At 38.9% G+C, this 27,727-nt stretch overlaps 1 protein-coding gene across 5 annotated transcripts in view; it reads left to right on the top strand.

Moving 5' to 3' along the window:
- TEAD1 (TEA domain transcription factor 1) overlaps positions 1–27,727 on the top strand; it is a 1,209,838-nt gene that overhangs the window by 881,150 nt on the left and 300,961 nt on the right. For 3 of the 5 annotated variants that reach the window (XM_044058987.1, XM_044058986.1, XM_044058989.1), the window contains 2 exons: positions 22,728–22,790; positions 25,106–25,117. In XM_044058987.1, the coding sequence (XP_043914922.1) occupies positions 22,728–22,790; positions 25,106–25,117 (75 nt within the window). Of the gene's footprint in view, positions 1–22,575; positions 22,639–22,727; positions 22,791–25,105; positions 25,118–27,727 lie in introns of all 5 variants that reach the window. The other 2 variants (XM_044058991.1, XM_044058990.1) reach the window with 2 other exon arrangements.

The following is a 27,727-nucleotide window of genomic DNA, read 5'->3' on the forward strand; positions in this document are numbered from 1 at the left end:
GAGCCAGATCAGTGATAGCTGATGTATTCAGAGCAATTGTAGTGGGCTGTAGGAATCATCTGAATGGGTAAGGCTAATTGAAACTGGGTACATACACACATGCATGTACTTGCACACACTCATGCATATGTATGTATACAGGGCACACACATGCATGCAGACACACAGCAACACACAGATGCAAATGTATGTTTGCATACCCGTTTGTGCACTCATACATGTGCACTCACACAGAAGCACAGATGCACACACGCATGTTAATATGCACTTAAATGTATGCACATAAGGAATGCACGTACACTGCACAGACACACACGTGCACACACATACTTGACATTCAACTGCTAAGTAGTAGGGTGTATGCTCAAACCCTTCTCCATATCCCAAAAAGAGTTGAAATATCATCACTGGAAAAAATATTTTTGAGGCTTTTGAAGTTTATCTGAATAATTGGAGTATGAACACACACACACACACACACACACATATATATATATATATATATATATATATATATATATATATATACACACACACACACACAGCCCTACTTGCCGGCACATATTTGTATAGTATTATTGGTTATTCGTCTGGATGTGCTGCATTTATTCTGCTGATACTATTCTGGAGTTCAGTTGTATAATATAGAGAGAAATTACCTACTTTCCTACAGACTAGCTGGCAATGACAGTTGAACAGAAAAGATTAAAAAAAAGAGGTTTCTTATACTGTCTGTTCACTTTTGCACACCTGAGTCTGTCCATCTATCCACAGTAAGTAAAGTGTACCTTCACTTTTAATTCTGGGGCTGCCTAAGCCACCACGCACCTGACAAGAGCCTAAGATAGTAAAAAATGGCTACTCAGTGCTTCCATGTGGGAGTCCAACCAGACTTCATTTAGCTGCCTTTTCTATTGCCTCCCCAAAATGGCAAGAGGAACAGTAACAAGTATAATCACCTTATTCACTCTTGGAGGGTACTCCTAAATACTTTGAGAGTACTCCTAAATACTGAGAGAGTACTCCTAAGTACTGGGCTGCTTTAAAAATAGCCCAGATGGGGAAGCTGACTTTCTTCTTATTTTTTAAACAGAAAATATAACTCCATGCATCCTCGGTGTGTAGCTGTATGAGCTTCAAGTCCCAGAACTGGAAAGCTGCAGAAATTAAAATTTAAAATAAATAACATTATTAACTTCATTTTTATATTCATATGATCTGCAGTCCAGCAGCCTAGTAGTATAAGCTTCCTCTGGTCCAGATTAACTTTGTATTCATTTTGTTTTCAAATCAGAAAGCATTGTGGAATATAAACAAGAGATTTTACTGTAAAAGATGAAGGTATTTAGTATTCCCTGTCTGCGCATTTAGGAAGATAATGAGTAGGAAAAGCTGAGGAATGCCAGATCGTAAATAATGCTTTAGTTGGCTTGGTGACTGGACATACTAAGTAACAGAGGTTCAGTCTTTGTCATTCTTTCTCCTTCACATCATGGAAGAGTCCTTAAGCCTTATATAGATGCCAGAAAAGTACTTTGGGCCTTCCCTTACAAAGAAGCATATGACAGTCTGTATGGAAGCATTCTGGCCACCTACCCCAGCTAAGTACACAGAGGCACACACATTCGAAAAATGGTTGAGATGTACTTTACTTAAATTATTCATGTATTAACTTATGATTTTGAGTCTTGTACATAGATTCAACTTGAATGCCTGAGGCAAAATGTGAGCACTTTTGCTCGCGTTTCTCTTTGCTTGCTTTTTGTATTATTTTATTGCTTGCTGCCTACTGTAGCATTGTATTTAGGCTCAAAATACTGTATATTAACTCTGAAATCAGAAGACCTTAGAGAAAGACTTTTGTTTTGATTGTTTTGAGCAGTTGCTCTTTTTCCATATTGGCTTGACCTCAGATTGAGACTATGCAAGTAGTGGGGTTGCGGACGATGCAGGTTAGTTTGCCATTTGTTGGGTTCTTAGTGGCACAAAAGCTTGTGTTGCTTGAGTACATGTGATCAAAGTATGTGACTGTTCAGCTGAGTGATTATCACACTAGGGTGTAACAACAAGGTTGCATACAGCTCATGCAGTTCAGTCAGACATATAGACCACAAGTCCATATATTCAATGAATGTTACATTTTGCATGTCACCAGCCTAAATAAATACCAAATAACTGGTATTTTAAGTGCCTAATGTTTACCCAATTTGTTTAGGTCTCCCATGAAACAGCCCCGGGTCTCTTCACGGAGGCTGGCTTCACAGTTTGAGAGGCAATAAACTAGATAATAACACAGATCATGTATGACATTAACTTTTATTTTACCTCTTAATGTCCTTATTTGTTCTATTGTCGATTCCTGCTGCCCTAGGTTCCTATTTAGTAGTTTCTATCACTTGTATAATGTCCCTGATTGTCTTTTAAGGATTTAATTGTTTCTTTAACAGGTAAACTGAGCAGTTTGTACTGCTTTTGTCATAGCTATGCTTATCGCCACTTTTGTTTTTTTTCCCATTTTTAATTAATGTAAAAGTAATTTGATCCTTCCCCTGGCCCATTGTTGTGCCTTTAGAGTTTTTGTTTTTGTGTGTTACAGCATATAGACAATCTCTGCTCGCTTCATTATTATCAAAGAAAAATAATATTAAGAAAATGGTTTGAGTATATGGCTTGACAAACACTACTTTCCTTTTGCACATCACATAGCTAACCAGTGCTTGGCAAGAAACATGTTGTTTGGTTGGTAAAGTGTGGTAAGATTGCCAGAAATTGTTTACAGATTAGCTTGTTGCCATAGCAACATTTTTGTAGTGTCTGAACTATTCCTCTTGTGGGTAGCCAATAGAATTTCTGAGCTGTGCAACCATTGATAGAGCTTAGTATTTCTTAATTGTAGTAATAATGGGGGCAGAACCCTGTCATGTCACAAGTCCAACCTATTCTGTTTCTTAAAGCTTTAAATTCAGTATGTTATGTGAAGACTGCGGGATTTGTTTGTGAATGGGATTTTGTAATATATTACTTCCTTTTTAAATTGATTGCAGTGACAGCTTGAGTGGCAAAGTACACTATATTGCTTTTTTTAAAACTAATCATAACACAGCGACTCTGCAAAAAATTCTCTGTACAGGAATAACAATAAAATAGATGGTTAAGTGACTTGCTCTGAGTGTGCAGTAAACTAATGTACACATGATGGTTACAGTAAACTGACACAGGTTTGATGCGATTCATTCATAGATTTATAGCTCACCATTGTTACCTTTTTATTAAGCTTGCTAGTTTATGAGAGTCAGCTGCAGATCCCGTAATCTTTGATTTGATTATTCCTTTCATACTTTTATACAGATTGCTAGCTGCTGTTTATCAAGTTGTATGATGCTACTGATAATTTTACCTCCTGTCTCTAAAACTGAGTATGTTTATATTTTATTTAACTAGTATTTTACTGCTTAAACATCATAATGCTTTTGCGTAAAAAAATTCTGTATTGTTGATGTTTACCTTTGGCCTGGGCTGTGGCTACAAAGGGCCACTGTTAAAATGTGATTAAGTGAAATCACGTACTCCACACTATGTGACACTCAAAAGTATTTTACTTCCTGCTACTTATGTAGTTTTTATAAGAAAATTTTAATGTACAGTCCAAATCTGTTTATTTGTTAAATTCTAGGCGATATCTTTCTCAACTGACAAGTGCAGACAGAATTTTTTTCACCAGTTATCTAGCCATCATCTAACATCACTACAAGTCTGAGATTTGTTCTTCTTCTTTCGGCTTTTCCCAGTTAGGGGTCACCACAGCTGAACTCCGGTCCGCTAATTATTGGCAGTAGATTTTTACGGTGCTGAGGTGCCAGCCTGACGCCCAACCTTCAATGAAGGCACGTCCATTCACGCATGTCTTTCGATCACCACTCGACCACGGGGAGGACATGCAGACTCCACACAGAAGGTGCTCCAGCCGAGAATCGAACGAGAGAACCTCTTGCTGTGCAGTGACAACGCTAACACTGCACCACCGCAGCTAGTACAAGTCTGAGAGTACATTCTGCATATCCAGAGCTGTGGTTAAAACAAATCCTGCAGTGCTGAATATTTGTTTTGTACTGAACAGTTTATAGGCATAATGTGGTATGTGTTGTACTCGTCATAAGAGCAAAGCATCCTAAAACACGTTATAGCCAGTGGAGTTAATTTCATCTCTTTCAAGAAAGACAATAAACGTTGTTTTAAGGTAGTCTTAAACAAAGATGGCATGCTTGGGTTAGCTAGATGTGCAGTTAGTTAAGAGTAATTTAGTATGTTATAGAAAGAAAGGATCCACGTTGTTTTGTGGGCAAACATTTATCCGAATGATGATGGATTTATAAAAAAAAAAAAACACCAAAAAACATACAGGAAACCTGGAAGGTAAGAATTTTTGTGTGTGTGTGTGTGTGTGGGGGGGGGGGGGCAAGACCCGTAAACTACTCATACCAACATGGATGTTGCTCAGTCGTAGAGAAAAGTAAAAACTTCATTATCGCTGAAAGTTGTTTCAGCAATATTATCTCAACCCAAAAAAAACTGACAACTGAATATTCTGACAGGCCGGTATATAGTAAAAGTCTTGGCTGTCGTTAAACATTTGAGAATCAATAGTCTGGCAAGGTAGAGTGTAATGAAACTTGACAAAGATTTTTCCTAAAAGAAGCTGTGAAGTGTCTTTATCCAAAAGTAAACATGTAGGTATTGCATTATGCATAATGTAAGTAGACATGAGAACTTTAAAACAAGCAAACTATGGCTGTACTGGAGATATGTATGTGTGGCAGTCCTCTGTGTGCTCAGAGCTTTCTCTCTCCAAGAGCAGAAATTGAGATCAGTATATTTTTTTAACTAGTGGTGATGTAAAGGATTCTGTTATGATGGAAGGCACAAACTCCTGTGATGGTGTCTCTGGACCAACAGGTGGATCACAAAAGGGAGATTAGATTCAGAGGTTACACTTGGCTATTGCAGATGTCACTTTTGTGGTATATGGAAGGGGATGCAAACATGGGTGTAGTGCTGCTACTTTGTCCATTTTTTCATGTTGTTAACAGTTTTTTGGCAATGTGACTGGTTAGATTGCAGGAATGTCACTTAGACACAGAGAATTTATCATAAAACTAAGCTTAGAGAAGGCTGTTTGCCAGTGAGATGCATCCATCTTCTTTATTATCATTATTAAACATCCAGTTATTGAGGTCATGCACATCATAAAGGTCTGTAGACACCCTTCATTGATTAGAAGCACCAAACTACTGATTAGAAGCATTTGGGATACTGTTGTAATGCTAAATAGCACAAAAGAATTCAGCTGAATGAGCAGACCGGAAAATAGTATAAAAAAACTGTTATCATAATAAGTTGAGCACTTTTGCCCCCCCTCTCTGGGACTTCGTCAAAACTCAAACTCATTCTGAACCACCAGTGAATAAAAAGAATGCATAAAGTACCAATTAGCACCCTTAAAGCACTTAAAGAAACATCACCTTTAAAAACTATCATACGTATATACAGATATATAGTAAAAATGAATTATATTACAAGCCTAATAAAGTATTAATTATATTAAAATTTTAATGATATAAAATAAAATGAATTAATTCATCATTTGTTAAAATTTGGCTGCCTTTAGTAAACTAGCTAATGATATTGCTTCATTTAATTCTGTTTTTTTCTCAAGCATCCAGCCTAACTTGCCTTAAAAGCTCCCTATATTCAAGGGTGTATTCCGAAGGACCACCTCTTGCTGCTTTTACCACCTCTTCTAAAACAAAAAAGTACAACTTTTTGTTTCCTTCACAAACTGTTTTGTGCCTGTACACAGCATTGCTATCATTTTTGTTCTGTATATCATAAAGATGCTAATATATCCATTTATTGAGGGAACATTCCATCTTACCTATATAAAAAGAGTGGCAAAAGTCACAGAGTGCTAGACACACCACTCATAAAGTCCTACAGTTGGAATATTTTACAAGCTGACCCTGTTCTTAAAAGATGTTTGGACAACACACCAGTGTTTTGTTTCAAACAACATAATAATCTTAAAAAATGGAGAAGGCAGGTTCAAAGTTAAGACAAATCCTCCTGGTTCAAAGAGAAGGGACTAAGAAGTGTGGAACCTGTAAACAGTGCAGTTTTATATATGAAGGTGATGTTTACTGAGCTACCAAGTTTAAACTACACCTTTCGATTCCTACAGGGGTGGTCCTTGGAAATACACCCAGGTCAGCCATTCCCCTTTCCCGCACAGTATGACTTCTTGTATTTGAATGTACCCTGTTTCTTTGTCTTTATTTACATTTGTGAATGTTGAAATTTGTGCATGAATATTGCCTTGTACGTATCCTCGGCTGAGCCTGCAATTGGTCATTTATCAGTGAACTATCTAGGCAAACAAAATGAAAACAAAACATGATGAAATGTTATTAAACTGAAATGACTTGCATTAAGCAGTATTTTTAAACTCTGGTGCTTATTTCTTGTAGGACTTATCTGCCTTATGCAGACACCTACCTATATATACAAAGGAGGAATAGTTATACACAATCCCTTATAACAAATCATGATAAGGTGCCTGTTCTTATTCTCAAATGCGGGATAATATTAGTGTAGCTGTCAGTTTAGGGCAGCATTCTTCCACAGAATGCATTCCAGCTATTCCAGAGTAGGACTTAGTCATTTATATGGGCTGAAAATGGCAGTCATGCATACAGCAGATACTCTGCCTTACGTAAGTTAAATGGGCCCTGGAATGTGCAACCATTTATTAATTCATTTGTCATGATCCACAGAAGTGTAAGGGACTGTCTTTGGAAGTATGGAGAGCTTACTACATCAGATAAGAAGCATGGAGAATTGATTTGTTTTACTCTGATACTGTAACAGTTGTTACCTACTTCATTTTCTTTGTTTTTAGGCTATTATAATAATATGATACATAATACATGGTTATGAAACCAAATATGTACACAGTTGTGCTCATCATAGAATAGTTTAGTTATTGTTTACTGCATTGTCATCAACTGCATCACACTGCCCTTGTCTTTCTTCCTGCCCTCTGCATCTTGCTCTGTCAAACCAACCACCTGCATGTCCTCTCTCACCACTTCCATAAAACTTACCTTAGGCCTCCCTCTTTTCCTGTTACCTGGCAGCTTCATCCTTAGCATCTTTTTCCAAATATACTCTGCTTCCCTCCTCAGCACATGTCCAAACCAACGTAATCTTGCCTCTCTGGCTTTGTCTCCAAACCTTCCAACCTGGGCTGACCCTCTAGTATACTTATTCCTAATCTTGTCCATCCTCGTCACACCCAGTGCAAATCTTAACATCTTCAACTCTGCCACGTCAAGCTTTGACTCCTACCTTTTTGTCACTGCCACTGTCTCCAACCCATATAACATAGCTGGTCTCACAGGGATAGCCTAGTTTAATCCCAAGTTATCCTCCGCATGTTTGGTAGAAAACAGTTAATTTGTCTGGACAGTGACTTTGAGGATAAAGTTTTGATCTGACTGATTGCAGTGTAATAACATAGAGATTCCAAGTAAACATGTATGCATCATGACAGGGATTTATGCCAAAGGTTTTGAACAAGGGTGCTGCTCTTCATTGTACCCCCATTAAAACAGATGTCAATATTGAAGGATGTAGGCAGTTTTGAGCAGAGTGAAGCTGCCTTCCATTTCTGCTGCACGGTTACACATCACCGGTTCATTGTTATCTGATGTTTGCCACAGTTGTAGCGGTAGAGTTGATCTCTTGTTAGGTTGTAGCAGGCTGTAGTGATCATCATAAAGGAGTTGTGCTGTGTCATAAAGATGAAGCTGATAATATTTAGAATATAAAAGGATGATAACCAGGTAAGTTAATTCATCAGTGAACCCTTTTTACAGCCTTTGTCTGTGCCAGTGGTAGTAAGCACATGAATAAAGAAGGATATAAAAGAATTGTATAAAGTAGAGTAACAGATTGTACGATAACACTGTTAAATACAATTCATTCCAGCACAACATGAAAGATGTTCTTCATTCCACATTGCTGCAGTCCTAACAATTGGGTAGTCCGCTGTCCAGTCGGCCCGAATACCAAAGTATATGGCTGACGTCGGTCACGGCGCATTAGACTGACGTCAGTACGTCAGGGTACTAATGCGCATGACCGACGTCATATCCTCAGTCTTTTTTGCCACATGGTCCGATGCAGAAGCAATTTTGCGAGTGCAGGGTGGCGTTCTGAAAGTTTCTGAAGTCAGAGTTTCAGACCGAATCAAAGTTGGCTAAGTACCCCGTTGGGGAATATTTTGTTTTTTTCTTGCCTCAGTATTTAACCGGATGTCAGAAAAAGTGAATAACTGTATTTCTTGTGGGAAACAGATACCTCATAGGGATTACCATACTTTGTGTATACCTTGTTTAGGGCCTGAGCACGACGTTGTTGGATGCCGCTCTTGTGCTAGATTTAACAAACGCACTATTAAGAGAAGGTTAGACTGTGCCAGGTTAGTGTTTGGGAAGCGTTGTAACTATAAAATGCCGCCGGATGCTCCGGCCGCTTCGCTAAAAACGCAAAGATAAAGCAGCAAAGCCTAGGGTGGAGGAACCGACAGTCCCAGACGCCGGTTCTTTGGAAGGCTCAGTGGAGCCGGAGGTTTTGCCAGGTGTCTCTTTGGAGTCTCAGGGAGAGACTTTACTGTTACAGGATGTATCCTCTCAGGCAGTAGGCCAGGCTGAGGGGGCTTCTCAGGTGGCTGTTCTTCCCTCTCTTCCTAAGGTGGTTAGAGCCTCCCCTTCAGTTTCCAAGGCTTCTTTGAGGGGCAGGCCAAGTTTAGCTTCTGTGGGGGTTTCTCCTAGTGCTTCAGGATCTTTGCCTAAGAAACATATGCTTAAAATGGCAGAGGATTTGATTACTATGATTAGGGGTTCTATGCCCCTCCTGATAAGAGGCCTAGGGTGGAATCTGAGTTTGAGAGTTTTGAGCAATGCTCGGAGGCTTGTGAGTCTTCGGCTGAAGACTTGCAGGAGTACCCTCCTTATTCTGATTCTGATGTGGATGACTCTACTCCTTCTGCTTCTCCTCCTGAGGATTTTTCATTTTCAGAGACTCTGCATTCCATGAGGGAGCATTTTAAATGGGAAGGTCAAGATTTCTCTGATTCCAGGAAAAGGCTTAGGGAATTCTTGTTTTACCCCAGCATAGGCCTTTAGCTATACCTCCTGTTTTGAATGTGGTGGAAGATGTGTTTGCAGAGGCTTCCGTGAATCCTGATTCTTTGCCTCCTGCCCCAGTTAAACCGGATAGGTATTATAGGGTGCCTGAAGCTCATAAGTATCTTTTTAAGAGTCCTAGGGCAGACCCAGAAACTGTCTCTCAGGGGCCTAAAGGTGTGAAGGCCTCAGTTGTTAAAAATCCTGTCCCTCCTGATAAAGAGGCAAGGGCTTTGGATAGATGGGGAAAGAAAGTGTATACTTCTTCCACTTTAGCCATGAGGGCGTTGAATTGTCAGTTTCACATGTTAAAATATCAGAATTATCTTCTTTCACAGTTGAAATCTAAGGTGGATGCTCTGGCTGAAGGTATTGAGTGTAAAGAGTTGCAAGATTTAGTTCATGTGTCTGAACAGGTGGGTAAACATTCCTTGCAGTGTGGTTTTGATGCTGTGCAGGCCTCCTCCAGGGTGGCTGCCACTGGTTCTGTTCTTCGTAGGCACGCCTGGCTGAGAGATCAGAATTTAGCTGAGCATGTTAAGACAAGGATTTTGGATGCTCCTTTACAGTCTGATGTGTTGTTTGGTTCGCCTGTGGAAGCAGTTTTGAAGAAAATGGAGGACAAGGCTAAGTCTATGCAAACTGTTAAAGATTTTTTGCAGGTGCAGCCTCCGAAGTTTAGTAGAAATTGGCCTGCTAAGGGATGGACTTATCCTGCCTATGATTCCCAGTCTAGGGGTAGGTCTAGACGTGGTAGGGGCAGAGCTCAGGGTACTTTTAGGCCTAGGACAGGGAGTTCCCCTGCTCAGACTTCTGGTGAGGGCAGGGGTCAGTCCTTTCGTAAGCAGACCCAATGACCTGCCTTTTCAGCTGCCAGTTCGTTCTTGCCTGGCAGCACCTTTGGGAGGAAGGCTGTCTCTTTTCAAAGAAAATTGGGATTTAATTACCCAAGACAAATGGGTTCTGGATATCATTCACCACGGTTACAGGTTTTATTTCCATACCTTGCCTCCTTTCAAAGGCATGCCAGACATTCCTCCTCTACAAAGAACAGAGGCTCGCAACCAAATTTCTCTGTTACTCCAAATAGGAGCCATTCAGTCAGTTCCTGTGCCAGAAAGGGGCCTAGGATTTTATTCTCGCCTGTTCCTAGTACCAAAGAAGGGGAACACGTGGAGACCAATTTTGGATTTATCTATCCTCAACACTTATCTGGACATTCCAAAGTTCAAAATGTTGACGTTACAACAGCTTTTACCTCTACTGGGCAAAGATCACTGGATGGTAACTTTAGATCTCAAGGAAGCTTACCTTCATGTGCCTATAAGACTAAATTGCAGAAAGTATCTGCGTTTTCGAACTGGAGATTCTCATTATCAGTTCTCTGCATTGCCCTTTGGCTTATCTACTGCGCCCAGAGTATTCACAAAGGTTCTGGCTCCAGTGATAGCTTACTTCAGGCTAAAAGGAATTCAAATCTATCCTTACTTGGACGACTGCCTGATTCTGGCTCAAGAAAAGGAAGACCTTCTACAGCATTTGGAATATGTCATAGCAGTGCTAAGATGCCTAGGGTATTCTGTGAACGAAATAAAGTCCAGTCTAGTACCCTCTCAAGACATGTGCTTTCTGGGTGTGAGACTGAATACAGCAGCCCAGATGGCCTTTCTAACCCCGGACAAACAAAAGACTCTTTCCAGTTACTTCCATCAATTATCTCTTCAGTCCGGGCTGACTGCAAGGACAGTCCTTCAAGCCTTAGGGTTCATGGCATCTTGTATTCTGGTGCTTCCCAATGCCAAACTGCATATGAGGAAGCTACAATGGTATCTCAAAATCTATGGACACAGCACTGCCAGGATTTGGACACTGTCATTCAAATAATACCTTGCATTCAAAAGGAATTTTTGTGGTGGGCTCAGGAATGTCACCTAAACAAGGGACTCTCTGTGACCCGGCCAGAGGCAAGTCAGATTCTAACGACAGATGCCTCAGACATTGCTTGGGGAGCTCATCTAGATGGAAAGTGGATACAAGACAAGTGGCCTGCCAGACTACAGCATCTACATATCAACATGAAAGAGATGTTAGCAGTCCAGTTTGCATTAATGGCTTTCAAGGAGTTACTTCTTCCAGGGCAGGTGTTGATTCTAACAGACAACACAACTGTCATGTGGTACATCAACAAACAAGGGGAACACATTCTTACCCATTGTGCAGGCAAGCAATGATTTTATGGGAGACTGCGCTCAGCTTGCAACTAACTCTTCAGGCAAGGTTTCTGCCGAGCACAGAACTCCTTAGCAGATGTGTTAAGCAGACAAATCATGGATCCCCACGAGTGGAAACTGGATCTTCATGTATTTCAAAATTGACAGTGTCATGGGGAACTCCAGACATAGATCTGTTCGCTTCTCCACTAAACCACCAGCTGCCAAAGTTTTGCACAAGGAATTTCATCACACAGCTTGGAAAGTGGATGCTCTTTCTTTCAGTTGGAAAAATCTTCATGTGTATGCTTTTCCACCTCTGCCTCTTCTCCCAAAGGTGCTTCTAAAGGTCAGACAAGACAAGCCAAGGATGATTTTAATAGCTCCAGATTGGCCTCGGCAGCACTGGTACCCATTACTGAGGAGTCTGGTAAGGAAGCCTCCATGGCCTTTACCCTTGATTCCACACCTATTGTCTCAGAGGGACGGTCATCTGCTCAATGTCAAGCTTCAAACTCTTCATCTAACAGCCTGGCATATTCTGTTTTGAACGGCAGCAGGTCTCAACTTCCTCAGCAAGTTTTAAATGTGATTATGGAAGCCAGGAGACCTAGTACAAGGAAAGTGTACGCAGAAAAATGGAAGAGATTTTTGTTTTGGAGTGCAGCAAACAATTTGGAGATTTCTGAGCCTAATTTGAGTGTGGCTCTTCAATATCTTACTGAGTTATTGGACAAAGGTTTGTCTTTCTCTTCCATTAAGATTCATGCTGCAGCAATATCAGCTCACTATGATTGTGACCCACCATTGTTTTCACATCCTTTGTTCAAGCAATTTCTTAGAGGGGCAAAGAATATCAGACCCCCAATAGAGCTCCTACTCCTGCTTGGGATCTCAATTTTGTGTTGGAGAAACTTACTCTACAACCTTTTGAGCCTGCGGCTACTGCTGAACTGAAATACTTGTCATGGAAGACTGCTTTTTTGTTGGCCATTACTTCTGCAAGAAGGGTTTCTGAGTTACAGGCCCTTATGGCGGTTGAGCCTTTTTTGATTTTTCATAAGGATAGGGTATCATTACGTACTAATCCTTCCTTTATGCCTAAGGTGGTTTCTAGTGTGGCTTTAAACCAAACTATTCATTTGCCTACTTTCTATGCAGATCCCCAAAATAAAGGGGAAAAGATTTTGCACACTTTAGATGTACACAGGCAATTACGTTATTATTTAAGCAGGACTAAGGATTTTAGGCAGTCTCAGCTGTTGTTTGTTTCTTTTGCTTTGAGTTCGCAGGGCAAGCCTGTGTCAAAACAAACTATTTCTAGGTGGATTGGGTTTTGCATTGCATTTTGTTATTCCCATCATGGCAAAGAGATTCCAGCTGGGATTAGGCCTCATTCCACTAGGGCTACTGCCACTTCAACAGCATTTCTAAGGGGGGTGGCAACTAAGGATATTTTGGAGGCAGCTACTTGGAGTTCAGTGCATACTTTCTCTAAGCATTACCACCTTCCTCTCTACTCTAAGTCTAGGGCTGGTTTTGCCACAGCTATTTTGCAAGGCATGTTATCAGCTCCTGCTTCCTTATGATTTGCCAGCCTCCCTTACCTCTGCTTTGGGATTCTACCCAATTGTTAGGACTGCAGCAATGTGGAATGAAGAACATAGTACAGTTTTGTACCTACCATAAATGTAGATGTTCGAGGATCCACATTGCTGCAGTCCAATTTACCCTCCCTCCTTCCCCTCTGTGTTTAGGGGTGGTTGTGTAGGTGAGATTATATTCTGGTACCTTTGTATATATATTTTTGGTGCAGGTATGTTTGGTGTGTTTTGGTTTTGGCCTTGTCTTTTTAGGGTCTTCTGACATCTGGGGCAAGAAAAGACTGAGGATATGACGTCGGTCATGCGCATTAGTACCCTGACGTACTGACGTCAGTCTAATGCGCCGTGACCGACGTCAGCCATATACTTTGGTATTCGGGCCGACTGGACAGCGGACTACCCAATTGTTAGGACTGCAGCAATGTGGATCCTCGAACATCTACATTTATGGTAGGTACAAAACTGTACTTTAGATACCCTAGATAGCAAAGTGAGCTAACTGCAACAACGCTTCACCCTCTCACAAGGCACATTACATAAATTCTGTGATCTTTCCACCTCTTTGACATAATTTCTTTAACACCCATTCAGACCAGAATTATCCTTCCCCCTGTCATCTCTCATTACTTCCCCTCCTCTCTGCTTTTATCCCAAAGCTTCTTCCCTAAAGTGATATCCCCTTTCTTCATTCCCTTGGAATATTCCCCTGTAGCTTTATGTGCACTCTTTCTAATGTGTACATTTTTATATACAGTGCAATGAAAAAGTATTTGCCCCTTCCTGATTTTTTTATTTTTTTATGTTTGCCACATGTAAAGGTTTCGAATCATCAAACAAATTTCAGTTAGACAACAATAGCTCAAGTAAGCACAAAATGCAGTTTTTAAGTGATGATCTTATTTATTAAGGGAAAAAACTATCCAAACCTACATGGCCCTATGTGAAAAAGTAGGGTTCAAGGCAGGCAGAAACAACTGCATCACTCGTAACATCGATTGATAGTGTCCTGCAGGTGTACTCCCATTTTGCAGGATGAGAAGAGCATTGTAAAAAAAAAAAAAAAAAAAAAAAAGGGCAAATTATTTTAAAATGATTTATGTAATGGCATGATAGTGTATGTGAAAGAGCAGGAGCATTCATACCTTTTGCGATCAGTGATTGCTGATTGTAGCAGCAGCAGGTGAAAAAAGAATAATCTAACTCCGCACTGAGCAGCAAGTTTTAAAGATGTTATTTGTTAAACGAATGCGATCAGTTATCATCGCGATGGTGAATTAGGCAGATGCAGTAGAGAATCACTGTGCAGTGACAAGAGAGGGGGCTACTTGGTTTAACTTCTTTATTGTCGCACCTTTTTGTTTTTGTAGAGGCAATTAAGATGTGTAAGCTCACACAGTCTTTAGCACGTGATTGCAGTCATCACACAAGTCTCTGTAATTTGTGAAAAGAATACAGTTATTTAAAGAAATAATACGATACAAGTTTATAATAGTTGTAATAAGAAAGACGGAAGGAATTACAGTTAATAATCATGCCATACCTCTTGTTCAGGTTACATACTGATGCAAACCCAGTTCTATTAACCTTTTTACATAAGTTAAGAGTATTACTCTAAAAATGTTGCTGAGTTCTTATCTTTATCCTCACATTATTTTTGGCTTTGCACAAAAAAATTGAGCATATCCTGGCTACATAGAAAACTTAATGCTTTTATGTTAGGGCAGTATGCATTATGATCTGTGTATACCTCTCAAGTGTACCTGATTACTAGCAAAGGTCCTCATTTTTGAGTAATAAAAACTGTATGATGTTGCTCATCGTTCCCCTATTGAAATGGTGTCGCACATAGTGTTAAGATTTTTTGTAACTAATATCCATGGGAAATAATACTGAATCATATTAATTCATCAAAAGATGTTTTTGTAAGAGTAAAGTGACCAAATTTTAACTATCCTTTGAGCTGCCTAGCTGAAATCGTTAGTAAGCTGCTAATAATTTGTTCCGCATTTTGCCCGTAGCATCTGTTGTCAGGGTCTGATTAATAGCATCATATACTAAAGTACCATTGTTCTGGTTACATTTTGTGTTACTTTGCCTGTTTTTCAGCTTTGTGTTTGAAGGTTGTTATCCAATAATTCCATCAGAGTGGGCTGGGTTGCATCATTATGTATTCAAATTTTATTTTAATCATTGTCCAGATTTTTGGCCAATTGTACTAACTTTTCATGGGCCATTGTCCAGATTTTTGATGTTTCCAGGTTGAGAGGTATGCTATTCAGGGCCTGGAGATGCAGAAAGTGGGCAAAGAACTGCAGCAAGTGAAAGACTGTCCAGATATCTGGATGGGAAGAACACAGCAATTCACATTTGTCTTCCTGGTTTCTGGAGTGAAAATGATGATTCTGTCAAAGGCAGACCCTTTCTTCTAATTGAATAACTCGGATACTTTACTTTGTGTATGCATAGGTCAGGAGTCATAGCTAGGCTGACTATACCTCTCAACCTCTTAGCACAAGAAATCTGGACAAAGCCAAAAATATTGGGGGACAAAGGCCCAAAAAGAGGGACACATTTAAAATATTAGACTAACAAACTTAGAAAGGTGCTAGAATAAAAGGTTTTGTGTTACCATGCATTTTCTAAAGGATGTAAAGTTTGAAACACAAATGTCTGTCATTTTTAGTGAATTCTAATGATTTTTTTTTAATGAACAGGCCAAAAATATGAGGGAAAAATCTGGACAATTGAGAGGTAAAGCTAGCTATTCTGCCACGTGGTGCTACCCTGTGATCTGGAAAAGCACCCTTGAAATTTTAGGTTGAGGAGAAGAAAGTTTTCTTGGACTTGAGCAGCAAATAAAAAAATTCCTTTTTCATTTTAAACTGTAGCAGATTGCTTGCTACATTTGTAGCAAGTAGCTGTTGCAGTTTATGCCACACTTGAAGTTCAAAAGCCTTTACTTTTGACTGCAAATGCAGTAAGACCAGTTGAGATCTGCCAAGCGTGTCCCCTAACATTTTATGCCTTGAGCAGCTGCCCTCTTCACTCAGTCTAGCTATGTCTCTGTCAAGTATGGCCATTAGAAAGGCTATTCTAGACTTCTTTCTGACAAATGGATAAATCATGGGAGAGCCGTTCAAGAATGGCCAAAATGCATGTCAATTAGTCTTTCACCTAGTAAATAAAATGCACTGGTGTCAAATCAGAGATCATAATGAAACACTTGGCAACCAGCAAAAAACACTGGTGGCTACAGTTAGCTGCAAGAAGTCATTAGAGAATTCTCAGAGGGTCAACAGGACTGTATTGAAGACATGGAAGATGTCTGGAGCAAAAGCATAGGCGTTTAAGCAAATAATCAGGGCTCTAGCACCTCTGGTAGATAAGGAAATAGGTGCAGTTGAAAAGGAATGGCAACTAGGAAGAAGTGGAGGATGGAAAAAAAAAATGATTTGACAAATGTAACCTAGTTGTTGACTAACAAAAAGGCTAAGCAGTCGGTTGAGTGGCAAAGAACAAGTTGTCAGAGAAGCTCTGCCACCTTCTGGAAGGTGACAGCCGATGGCACAAAGAAGCTATGTATGCAAGGTTGCAAAGACACCATTCATAAGGAATGCCAACAACTATCTACTGACAAGTGCAGAGGACATCAGGGACAGATGAAAGGAGTATTTCAAGAAGCTTCCAACTGAAGAAAGCTCTACAGAACCTGTACTGCTGCAAGCATAACCTGAAATGGAGGAAGGTGAACCAATCCTAGTACTAGTATGAAGTGTACCTAGGAAGAAGATGAAGTCAAGGAAGATGACAGGCTCAAATGAAGTCAGTATAGAGGTTATTAAGATGGTGGGTGCATTAGGGGAGAGGTGGCTACTGACATTACTTATCAGGGTCTCGAGAGAGAGGCTTATCCAAGATGACTGGAAACTGAGCATTCTGGTATCAGTGTACAAAAGCAAAGGGGACATTCACAACTGTGGGTAATACATGAGTATCAAACTCCTGTCGCACTGCATTGGAACTCAAAGCTGAAGGCACATGAGATGCAACTAAGAACATCCAAGTTATGGTCATGGCAGCAAATGGGGAAATCAGGAGAACCTTGAATTGAGATAAAACAGAACGTGTAATGGAATAGTTAACAGCTGTAAGTATCTGCAAGGTGTGATTGAGGAGAAAGAAAGTCTGAATGAGGACAAAGCCAGACTTGGGGATTCTGCAACCAACTGCCATAAAGTGTCAGAAGCAGTGTGTGACAGAATAATGCTAAAGAGATTGAAAACAAATACAAGATGGTGGTGCAGACAGTGCTTTTGTGTGGCACAGAAATGTAAGTAATGAAGGCAGAGTAGCTGAAGAAGCTTGAAGTGATAGAGATGAAGTGCCTGAGATGGATAGTAATTGCACACTGCAGGACAGATGATGAAACAAGAACGTCGGGTCAAAAGCCAAAGTAGCCCTAACTACAGAGTAGGTCACTGAGAGCAGATTGCTGCTGTTTACTTGTGCAGGAATTTGGTAAAGTAGACTTGGGAGAGACTAGAAGAAGACCAGGAAATAAGGATGTGCAGCCGAGACAGATTGATTGTATTAGAGAACAGAAGACCTGAGACAGGTAAACATGACTGTAAATGAGGGTAACAAGTTGACTAAAGAGAATTGGCAATAGTTGATGTAGCAGTCAACCCCATGTAAAAAGTGGAGCAAGGGTGAGTCTTGATATTAATGATGCACAAGATTTACATAAACAATGGTTCTTGAATCTTACGGTGGTCATTATAGAACTATAAATGCTATAGAGGTGAACACAAACTTTAGCAACAGTTGGAGGAGTTAAAGAATTTTTAAGGTTAAGTTAGCTGCATTCAGCCCACTGGCACTGAAGGATAGTGCTTCTCAGTGATACTAGCTAGCATTTATAGAGCAACCTGGATGCTGAAGGGCACATCAAAGAAAGAAAGGTTTTAAGCAGGGGCACTGATGTATGGTTTTCAGAAAATGAACTTCTGTTTTCATGAGAAAATATGGCAGTTATACCTGTGATTTTAAAGTACATCTTCCATTTTATTATGATTTCATTGTAATTTTCTAGTTATTTGTATATATGCAAACTTAAAGCAGATTATGTGCAAAGATAACTGAATTGCATAAGCTTGACACTATTATAAGTAGCATATATTAGAAAAAGTGGTGAATAAGTGCTTTGGCCTAAAGTGCCAAGTTCCAGGAAGATCCCATTTTTTGTCTATATTTGGATTGGCGATTTTGGGATTTACTAGTATTTTTCCTGGAATAAAATGGAAAACTGGTGTCCCTGGTTTTAAGCAGCCATTGACTAGCTTTTCCTGGCTTTGGAGGTTTGGCATGACACTGCAGGCATGCACCATATGTGGAGAGACTGTAAGACATCCACAGGAGGTTTGAGAGTCCATAATTTTGTGCAAGATTCCCATGTTGAGTGTCAATGGTGATTAGCATGGTATGACCCTTAAATATAATATGTGATTACTCCCAAATAATATCAGAGTTTTGTTACCATACAAGACAAAAGGATTTTCAGCTAGTCTATTTTGGTGACTCTCTATTCATTAGACAGGGCTTGAGATACTGTTTCCATAATGAACATTGCTAACAGCATAGCTTTATAGATAGGAGATTCTTGTTTTTCAGATGATAAAACAGAAGAATGCCGGATATGACCATGCATTAAATTTAAAATAGTTCATACCACTCCGTTGTCTAGATTGTTGCAAAATGTCTAGACTTTTGCCACATTTTTGGTCTTTTTCTCATAAAATTTGTGTTTTTCTTGCAATTCACTATGAAATGAATTCACTAAATAATGACATTGAGTTTCAGACTTAATATCCTTCAGAAATGCATGGTCATATAAAACCTTTTATTCTAGCAACATTTTAAGTTTATATGACCAATATTTAAAATCTGTCCATATTTTTGGGCCTCTGTCCCCATTATTTTTGGATTTGTCCAGACTTTTTGTGCTAAGAATTTGAGAAGTATGAGATCTTCCCAAGATGGGGATGGTAAGCATCCCTTTCTGAAACTGGCAACCCAACAGAATAGATATTGTGTTGAATGGCTATTTTCTCGATAGTCTGTGGAGAGCATGTTCTGGTGTGGAACTACATCAGAATTACTTTTTGCTGTCTACGGTATATGTTGAAAGCAGGAAGAGAACTGTGTGTGTGTGTGTTTGTGTGTTTCTAGGTTGGGGTAAGATCAAAGGCTAGGTAAGGTGATACTTTGTATTTTTTTTGTGTGTGTGATGGATGTATATTTACTTGCCATGTGTAGTGTTAGTGATGAGATTAGAGTTAGCAGACATGAGTTATGGGGGGCAGGTTAAATGAACAGTTGGCTATGACTAGCTTCTTTACAGTTTACTTGTAGTGGTTTAGGTTAACAGGTTGGCAGATACCCAGTTGCTTTACAATTGTTCATGTATTACAAATAACTCTTAACTATTGGTTCCTTGAACATTGACATATGTACGATACTGCATGGATTTGATGGTAAGACTTACCACTACCCTTTAGATCAGTTCAAGGAGAAAGGAGATGTCCTTAAGGTCCAGGGTTCAAAATCTTTCAGCTTATAACATGAAGAGAGAGCAGGCTCAGATTAGCCGTGACTTTGTCTTCTCCCTCGTATCAAATATTTCCATCAGAAGAATGCCTCACTTGTATGGAAATGTGGCTTACATTTTTTCAGTGCAAGTTTGTTCTCTAGCATTGTTGCAACATTAGGGCTGCATTTTGAAGTCTTGCAACCTTTTCTAGAATCAGAAATGTAGTCAAGTGCAAAGAAGGTGAGTTATTTGATTATTTGCAAGTTTCATTTAATCCAGAGTTGTGTACAGTTTATCTGCACTTGATTGTGCAGGCTTTTTGATTATCTTATTTCTTTCTGAAAACACTGATTACACAAATATATCCATTTTAATTTGCTACTTCTCCCACAAACATGCACTTGAGATGCCAAGGAAATAAACTAGAGACCTCGCAAAAATTCACAAAGACAAGAGTGACATACAAGTACAGACAAAGAGGGCAGCCATCAGGGAGCTGGATGTCAGAACCAGGCACTGACTTCTAAGTTATGGTGCTGCCAGTTTTAAATTCAGTTGAGTATATGTGAGATCATTTTAATGAATGGCAAAAAGCTGAAGCACCTAGATATTGTTCAGTGGAATACAACAGTAGAGCATGGAGCTGATTGCAGAAGCACGTGTCTCACCTGTTTTTTTCACTTGTCTGTTGGATAAAACTGTTTATCCTTCCCCACAGACCTTGCAAGAGTAGTCTTATGACCGTTCATAATTTTTCATTTCATTGCCTGACCCTGCTACCCATTTAGGAAGGATGTTCATCACATTTTCTGTGAAATAATAATGCCATTATTATGTCTGCGTAATATGGCTTGCTGTGTTCTTAGGTAAACTGATAGGATAACAATATTCACCATTGTAATTGGCAGAGTCCTCACAACATGGCAGTATCAGAGAAGCAGTTTTATTTGCTACAAGTAAGCATCTTCACTTATGTTCATATTTCTTGTCAGTTGTGTTTGTTATGGTGTATAGCAGCACCTTGGGCTTCAAAAATAAAAATTGGCTATCATTTTTAACTACTTTAATCCATTTCAGTTTAGCCAGGTGATTTAGGTGACTTCTTGGGATTAACTGTCAGTCTCTTAAAGCAACTTTGTGACATTCTGATGGTGTGTATTATGCAATTAATACCAGGTGGCATTATATTAATTTCTTAGTTAAAATTCCTAAGCATTTCTGTACTTAATATATGCATAGTTTGCATGTATATTCTCTACAGTAATGTAAGGTGACTTCCACAGACTAGCCTTTTTGCTCAGATAACTCTAGATGTAGTGATTTCCTGTGTGGTATGCACCTTTTTTGTTGCACACGATCATTAGACCAGTTTAGAAAAGCAGTGTATCTCTCTCACATACACATGAATGCACACACATTTATAAAAAAATAGGAGATATAAATTTCATTTGACTGTGATCTGATGTAAACTTTTCCTCGGGCCGTGTGCAGCAAAGCAGACTAGACATCTGACATGCTCCATTTCCCATTTATGATGCTTGAAGCTCAGAGTTTGTCTTTCCCTTCGAGGCTGTCAAGTTTAACACCTGTAAGTTGTTAAACACATTCATGTCAGTGTGTTTATTCCCCATTTAATTAGATTTTACTTACTGGTTTTCTTCCTACCAAGAAATTTTCTATGTGGAAGTGCAGCGATCTGCTTTGAGAAAGCCTGACAGCAGTTGCCAAGTGGTTCACTACAGCTGGTGTATGCTAGTGCCAGCTTCTAAACACTGGAAACCATGCAGCATGGTTAACAACCGAAAAAAAAAAAGAATGATGTGCTTTGGTTTTGCAGTGCAGCCTACTGCTTATTTTGTTATGACATAAAAATAGCCCATTTTGTTAGCACTGTCAAGCTATTAATGTTTATTTAGAGAAAGTGGTGGCCTGTAATTTACCCAGATTGTTTCCGCATTTAGGATTGCAGCAATCGATATGATTCACCAAGTGATGCGCACACACACACACACACACACACACATATATATATATATATATATATATATATGTGTGTGTGTGTGTGTGGATATATATAGATATATATATATAGATATATATAGATATATATATAGATATATATATATATATATATATATATATAGATATAGATATATAGATATATATACACACACATATATATATATATATATATATAGATATATATATATATATATATATATAGCATGCAGTAGCAAAAGTAATGAATTTAGCATGTAAAAAATATGATGCGACTTTGATACGCGAGACCTTGTTTTAGCATTAGTATAATGTCAAACCAGTTTTTCAAAATCAACCTCTTTTTTTGTATGTCCTTATATTAAGCAAACCAGTACACAGAAAGCAAAAATTGCTGTGTTCTGGAAGTCATCACGGAGTTGTATTTTCATTTTTACTTGTGTCCAAAAATGATCAGTTTCACTCATGATATTCTTATTTGAGTCTATAGAGTATGGTAAACTATTCCTATAAGACGCAGTTGTTTATAAATATTACTTGTATGTTTTATAGTAAATTTTATGCTGTTGAAGTTGAATGTGCCTGCATTGTTGTACTAGTTTGCAATAATTGTGTGTGTTTGGTTCTAGTTTAGTAACATATGTGTTGGTTTGAATTAATACAATTTCAGACTTGAATTTAACTGCAACTGTCATGAGGAGCTACAGGATTATAATTAGGACAAGGCAATGAATGCAGCTGTTACTTGTGTCACTGAAGTGATGAGCACTTTAAAATGGTTTTGGTAGTGTTATACTTGGCAACACTTTAGCCAGAACCTGCCACTTTTTGAGATTTAAGTAAACCCTCTGTACTTCTTTAAAGAGAATATGCCTTGTATTTGATTTCCCTTTTGTTCTTTTTTTATTGTTTTAAAAACTTGAACAATGTAGGTGTCTAGTCACATACAGGTCTTATCAAGAAAGAAAGTTCGTGAAATCCAAGCTGCCGTCAAGGTACGTCTGGCTTGCCCAGTTGCAGGGGGCTTTTCATCTCCATGGTTACAGGCTTTTCCTTTGTTTTCTTCCCTTCCCCTACTCTGCAGGTGTCTAGTCACATTCAGGTTCTTGCCAGAAGGAAATCTCGTGATTTTCATTCCAAGCTGAAGGTATGCGCTTTTCTGCTTTTGGGTTAAGGTTGCAGTGCGTTTTCCTTCCTGTTTTTCATGATGAATGGCAAATCCCCAGTGCTTTTATATAACTCGCATAACCATTTATTTGCATGTTGTGGCAGCATGGTTTGATGTTGCAATAAATGTTTATTTATCCAGTATTGTACCAACATCCACAATGTTTAACTGAAAAGAAAGGCATACACTTGTACCTGACAATCATAACAGAAGAATATTTTAGAACTTCTGTAATGTGCCTAGAGCACTGACAAATGATTTTGTCTCTATAGTTTAGTCTAACGATGCTCAATTAAAAAGAGTCAGCCTGCACCACAATCCCAGTCACTTTGTTGTTATGTCACGCTCTTGTCACTTGATGTAATGTCCTGGTCATGTCACTAAAAGGCCTGTTTTGATGTAATGCATACAATTTCATTCAGAGTCTTCTTTTTGTTTCACTTTAAATATCTCCTGCTTATTGCAAGATATTTTGTGATTCCTTTGTAATCATGTTTCATTTAAAACATTTTACTTTTGTAGTCCGTTGTGTTTTAATGCATTTAAAACTGCTAGTATTAGTGTAGTTCAGATGCGGTGGATGCTTGCTTCGATGCTAGAATCCTTTTGTGCATATGCCATACTTAATTGTTTAAAGCACTTAAACTTGTTAAAAGCATTTTGTTTTCATCATACTGTTTGCAGCAGGATAGCTAGCATGATTGGCTGTTTATGGCTGGCTTTTGAGCTGTGCTCCCTGAGCTGATGGTTTGATGCTGAGATGTGTTAGCTTGACAAAAGATGTTAACGTAACAAGGAAGGCAGTACCATAGAACAAGGTATCATTCATGCAAGCAGTGTTTAAAGTGAAGCTGAAGCTTTGGGCAAATCTTAAAATACTGGGCAGTAAATAAAATGAGTGATCTTTAAATTCAATGAATCACCTGTCTTAGTTGTAGCACCTGTTTTTGGCTACATGTTTTTTTTACTTGGATAAGGGACACCTGATTTCTGTGTTGTATACCAAGCCTGCAGTTCACAGTTGTATAAGAAATGAACAGGTTGCATAATAAGGCATGCCACTAAGCTGTAGTTAAGCCTGCATAAAGGTAATTCTATACTAATTAAACTTTCAAAACTGCTTATGCCCCTACAGTTTCTTTTGTATGTACATAAATGTTTACATAGCTTTGGTTAATCTAAGTTTATGAGCTACAGATATTCATCAACCTTATTAAATTAAGCAAAAAATATAAAACAAGATGCCTGCAGTCGTCTTCTCTTGTGCTATTTAAAATTCTTAGTAGTTCATTTTCACATTGAGATATTAAATGAAACATAATACTTGCTGACAATTATGGAATGCTTAAAATAGCACCCTGTTTTCAGAATGAACAATGATAAAAGGCTTGGAAAAAAATAGCTCAAATTTTCCTTTGATATCAATGGAGTCTTCACCATTCTGAAATACAATAAGATGGATTAATTGCCCCTCATTAGACAGCATGTTGGGACAGCTTTGAATGTGCGTTCTTTCATGGGCATTGGCTGTTGCTTGGCTGAAGTAGCCAGCTTTTATATTTAGTATGGTATACTTTAGTGAAAAGCAAATTGGAGATCAGGGCAAGCAAAATTCAAGTACTTGCTGCCCACAGTTCTTGCATCAAGAATAATTGTACATCTCAGTCATCTGTTACACTTCTAATGGTATAGACAATTCTGATTTATGAATACTTGTAGCACATTTGTAATATGCATTTTGAAAGACTGCAGATGTTATTTGTGTACACATCAGTAGTTAATGCCGCTAATTATAAATGTAAACGTTGTGCAGTGAATAGCTGAAAGGACCGAGGACAACCTAAAGTATACTTTTATCTTCTTTCGTGCAAAGACTGCTTTGTAACCTTTCTTCATTTTTAAAGTCCTTTGTACATTTTCCTTTCTTAGTAACTAGATATATGTTATTAAAAATGATACTTAGTGTTCCATTTCCATACTTGGTTTTCACGTTAAACAGTAGCATGTTTTTGTCAAAGTCTAACTTAAAAAAAAAAAAGAGTCCTTTGTGGCACATTTTACATCCTAATATGTGAAAATGGCTGAAGGGGTTTAATATTTTGTTTGCAAAATGTGTTAAAGGTGTTGAGGGGCAGCACTTAGACAAGTGCACATGTAAATACATTTTAATACATGTACTGCATGCCTTGTGAACTTTGTGTGGTTTTATTTCATGTTTGTATGCATTTATCAGTATGTCTGAGACTTCATTGCATTTCCAAAAATATTAACATACTGTTTATTATTGTATCCAGGTAACAACTTTGGTAAGTATTGTAAGAAAAAAAGAAGTATTACATACTGTAAATATTTTTTATTATTTTCAACTTTTTTATAGGAGTTCCAAGAAATTTTAAGGCAGACCTACTTTTTTGTTTCACAAAACACGTGATATTTTTTCACAGTGCATCTTATCCTATACTATTTTGGTACACTTTTCTATGTTTGCTTGTTGTTCATAGATGTTACTAAGCTAATGAACACTAGGGCTGTTGTAAGCTTAGCAACACAACCCAAATGTGACCAGCTGATTTGATTTATGTAGGGGCGATTCACTGATTGCCTCTGCCCATCAGAGACAAAGGTACCATATCAGGGGTGAATTTCCAATTACTCATCCGTAGGTCCATGTCTTAAATAAGGTTGGGGGGAATTCAGCTTCACAGGGATAGGGATCCTGTTCCAGAGAATGAGAATTCTGGGAGACATGTCTGTCTTTCCAGTGTGTCCTAGTTAAGTCCCAAGCAAACTTTAAGCTATTTGATACAGCAGTTTTAATGCTGCTTGTTTTGTGTGTGTGCAAAATGTCACAAAACTGGGTCCAGAGATGCCTTGTACACCAGGCAAAGATGATCCCTCAGAAATCTGTATGATAATGAGTAAAGAATCTGGACTTTGAGGTGATTTTTGTAGGCCATTGTGTTTGCTCATTGTATCCTTTTTGTAAAGAACCTTTGTGGATGTTCCAGTTGCTGCATGTGTCTGGTCAGGTACATACCTAAGGGAGCATTATATTCTATTATGGGTCTGTTGAAGGCTGAGTACAGTGGTACAATGACCTCTCTGGGTCTAGATGCTGTGCCCTTACTTAAAATCCTTCCATGTTGCTCAACTTATCTTACTATCTTGGACACTTGTCAATCAAAGGCTAGGTTATTATCTACATGAATTTATCGATTCCTAACATTATGGATTGCGTAGTTACCTAGGGTGGCCAACTTCTCAAAAGCTACTATTATGCATTTTTTTCTTGGAACATGGAGGGTGACCTATAGCTGGCTAGGATATAGTAGCGGATTTTTGTCAGTGGTGATCTGAATGAGGAGGAATTCCAGCACGTCATCCTGTTTCACCAACCTAGAGTCTTGCTTGTTATTGATGTGTATCGCAACACCTCCACCTTTAGCCTTTGTCTGTGCAGCCAGTGGTCTAAAAGTGTGGAAAGCACTGAAATCTTTCACTGCCGGGGTACTCTCTGCTGCTTTAAACCATGTCTCGGTAACTGCACAGATGTCTACATTCTTGAGTGTGAGGAGGACTTGCAGGGAGTATAGCTTTGTTTTGTTTTAGGCTTCTGGCATTGAGCAGTAACACCTTGAGGTTCAATTGAGTTGATTTTACTTTGGTAGGTTTATCAATCTGGCATAGTTTAAAAAAGGCACCATGGGGTGGATAAGGTTTTAGCCAGTATTTGAAAGCCTAGAGTGGACAGCTGCAGTCCATCCTTGGCAAAGCAACTTGGTCTGTTAAACATGTACTCCCAAGCTGACAAATGTTTGATCCCCTTAGAATGACAGCATAAACACAGACAGCTGTTGAAATCAGTCATCATTTGCTTATACTGTGGCATCATCCTTGGTGATGGTAATTTGCGCTTCGTATCAGGCTCATACCAGCCTTAGATGCATAGTTGGAGAGCTCCATAGTCCAGAGAGATATGCTTCAGGTCATTTACACCTGCATGGATTATGATGGAATCATACTGGTACTTTTGGTTCAGTGACTCGAATGCTTACTTGATTTGGTGGATAATGGCTCCAGATAAGCAACTAACCATTCTGTTTTCCGTATTCAGCCTAGTTAAAGGGGCTTTAGTATGCCTTACAATGGAGAACCTATGAGAAGAGTCATGAGAAGTGTGTTTGCTTGCCTTAAGGGCTTAGTGTTTGCTGCTTCATTGACTGTGATTGTATGTGTGTGTTAGGTGTGATTTTTTTTCTGAGTGCCTTTGGGCTTGCTGAAGCATAGCTTTGCTTTAAGTGCATCAGCGTATGTTAATCTGTGTGTGTGTGCTGTGTGATGTAGGTGTTGTGTACATGGTTTGACAACCTGATGTGTTCTTGTATGCCAGAGATTTGCTTCCAATGCCGTTGTGGAAGTAAACATTTTTCATAATGTGCCTGTTTCTTTAAGGATGAAATGGTTGTTAGTAAACATGAGAGAATTGTTACATTGTCTCAAGATGCCAGTATCCTCCAAACTGGCTACAGAGAAGTTAGGAATTGTATATCTGTGCTGTCTAGTCCTTTGACTGGTGAGCTACATGGGAGAGGTGTATTGGGGTTAGGCTAATAAGGGTGCTTTGTTGGTGCAGACTAATAAGGGTACTTTAGTGGGGCAGCTTATGCTAAACCGTACTAAATTCAACTAACTTTAGACAATATGGAATTCTGCCAAGTCTGTAGGTATTGGCCCTCAACATCCATCTACCTGCTGTAAGTCTGTCAGCATGCAAGGTATTTTCTCTGTATTTACTGCTTGACAGGGTACAGTCTTATGAACCATTCTGTAGGGAAAATTTATCTAGGTGTTTGCTACTGTAGAGGACACTGCTAACTGCTGCACGAAGAACAGCTCTGCGCAAATATGGGGAATTT

This window comes from Protopterus annectens, chromosome 17.part0 (assembly GCF_019279795.1).
Source record: "Protopterus annectens isolate FY-2018-M chromosome 17.part0, PAN1.0, whole genome shotgun sequence".
Lineage (NCBI taxonomy): Eukaryota > Metazoa > Chordata > Ceratodontiformes > Protopteridae > Protopterus > Protopterus annectens.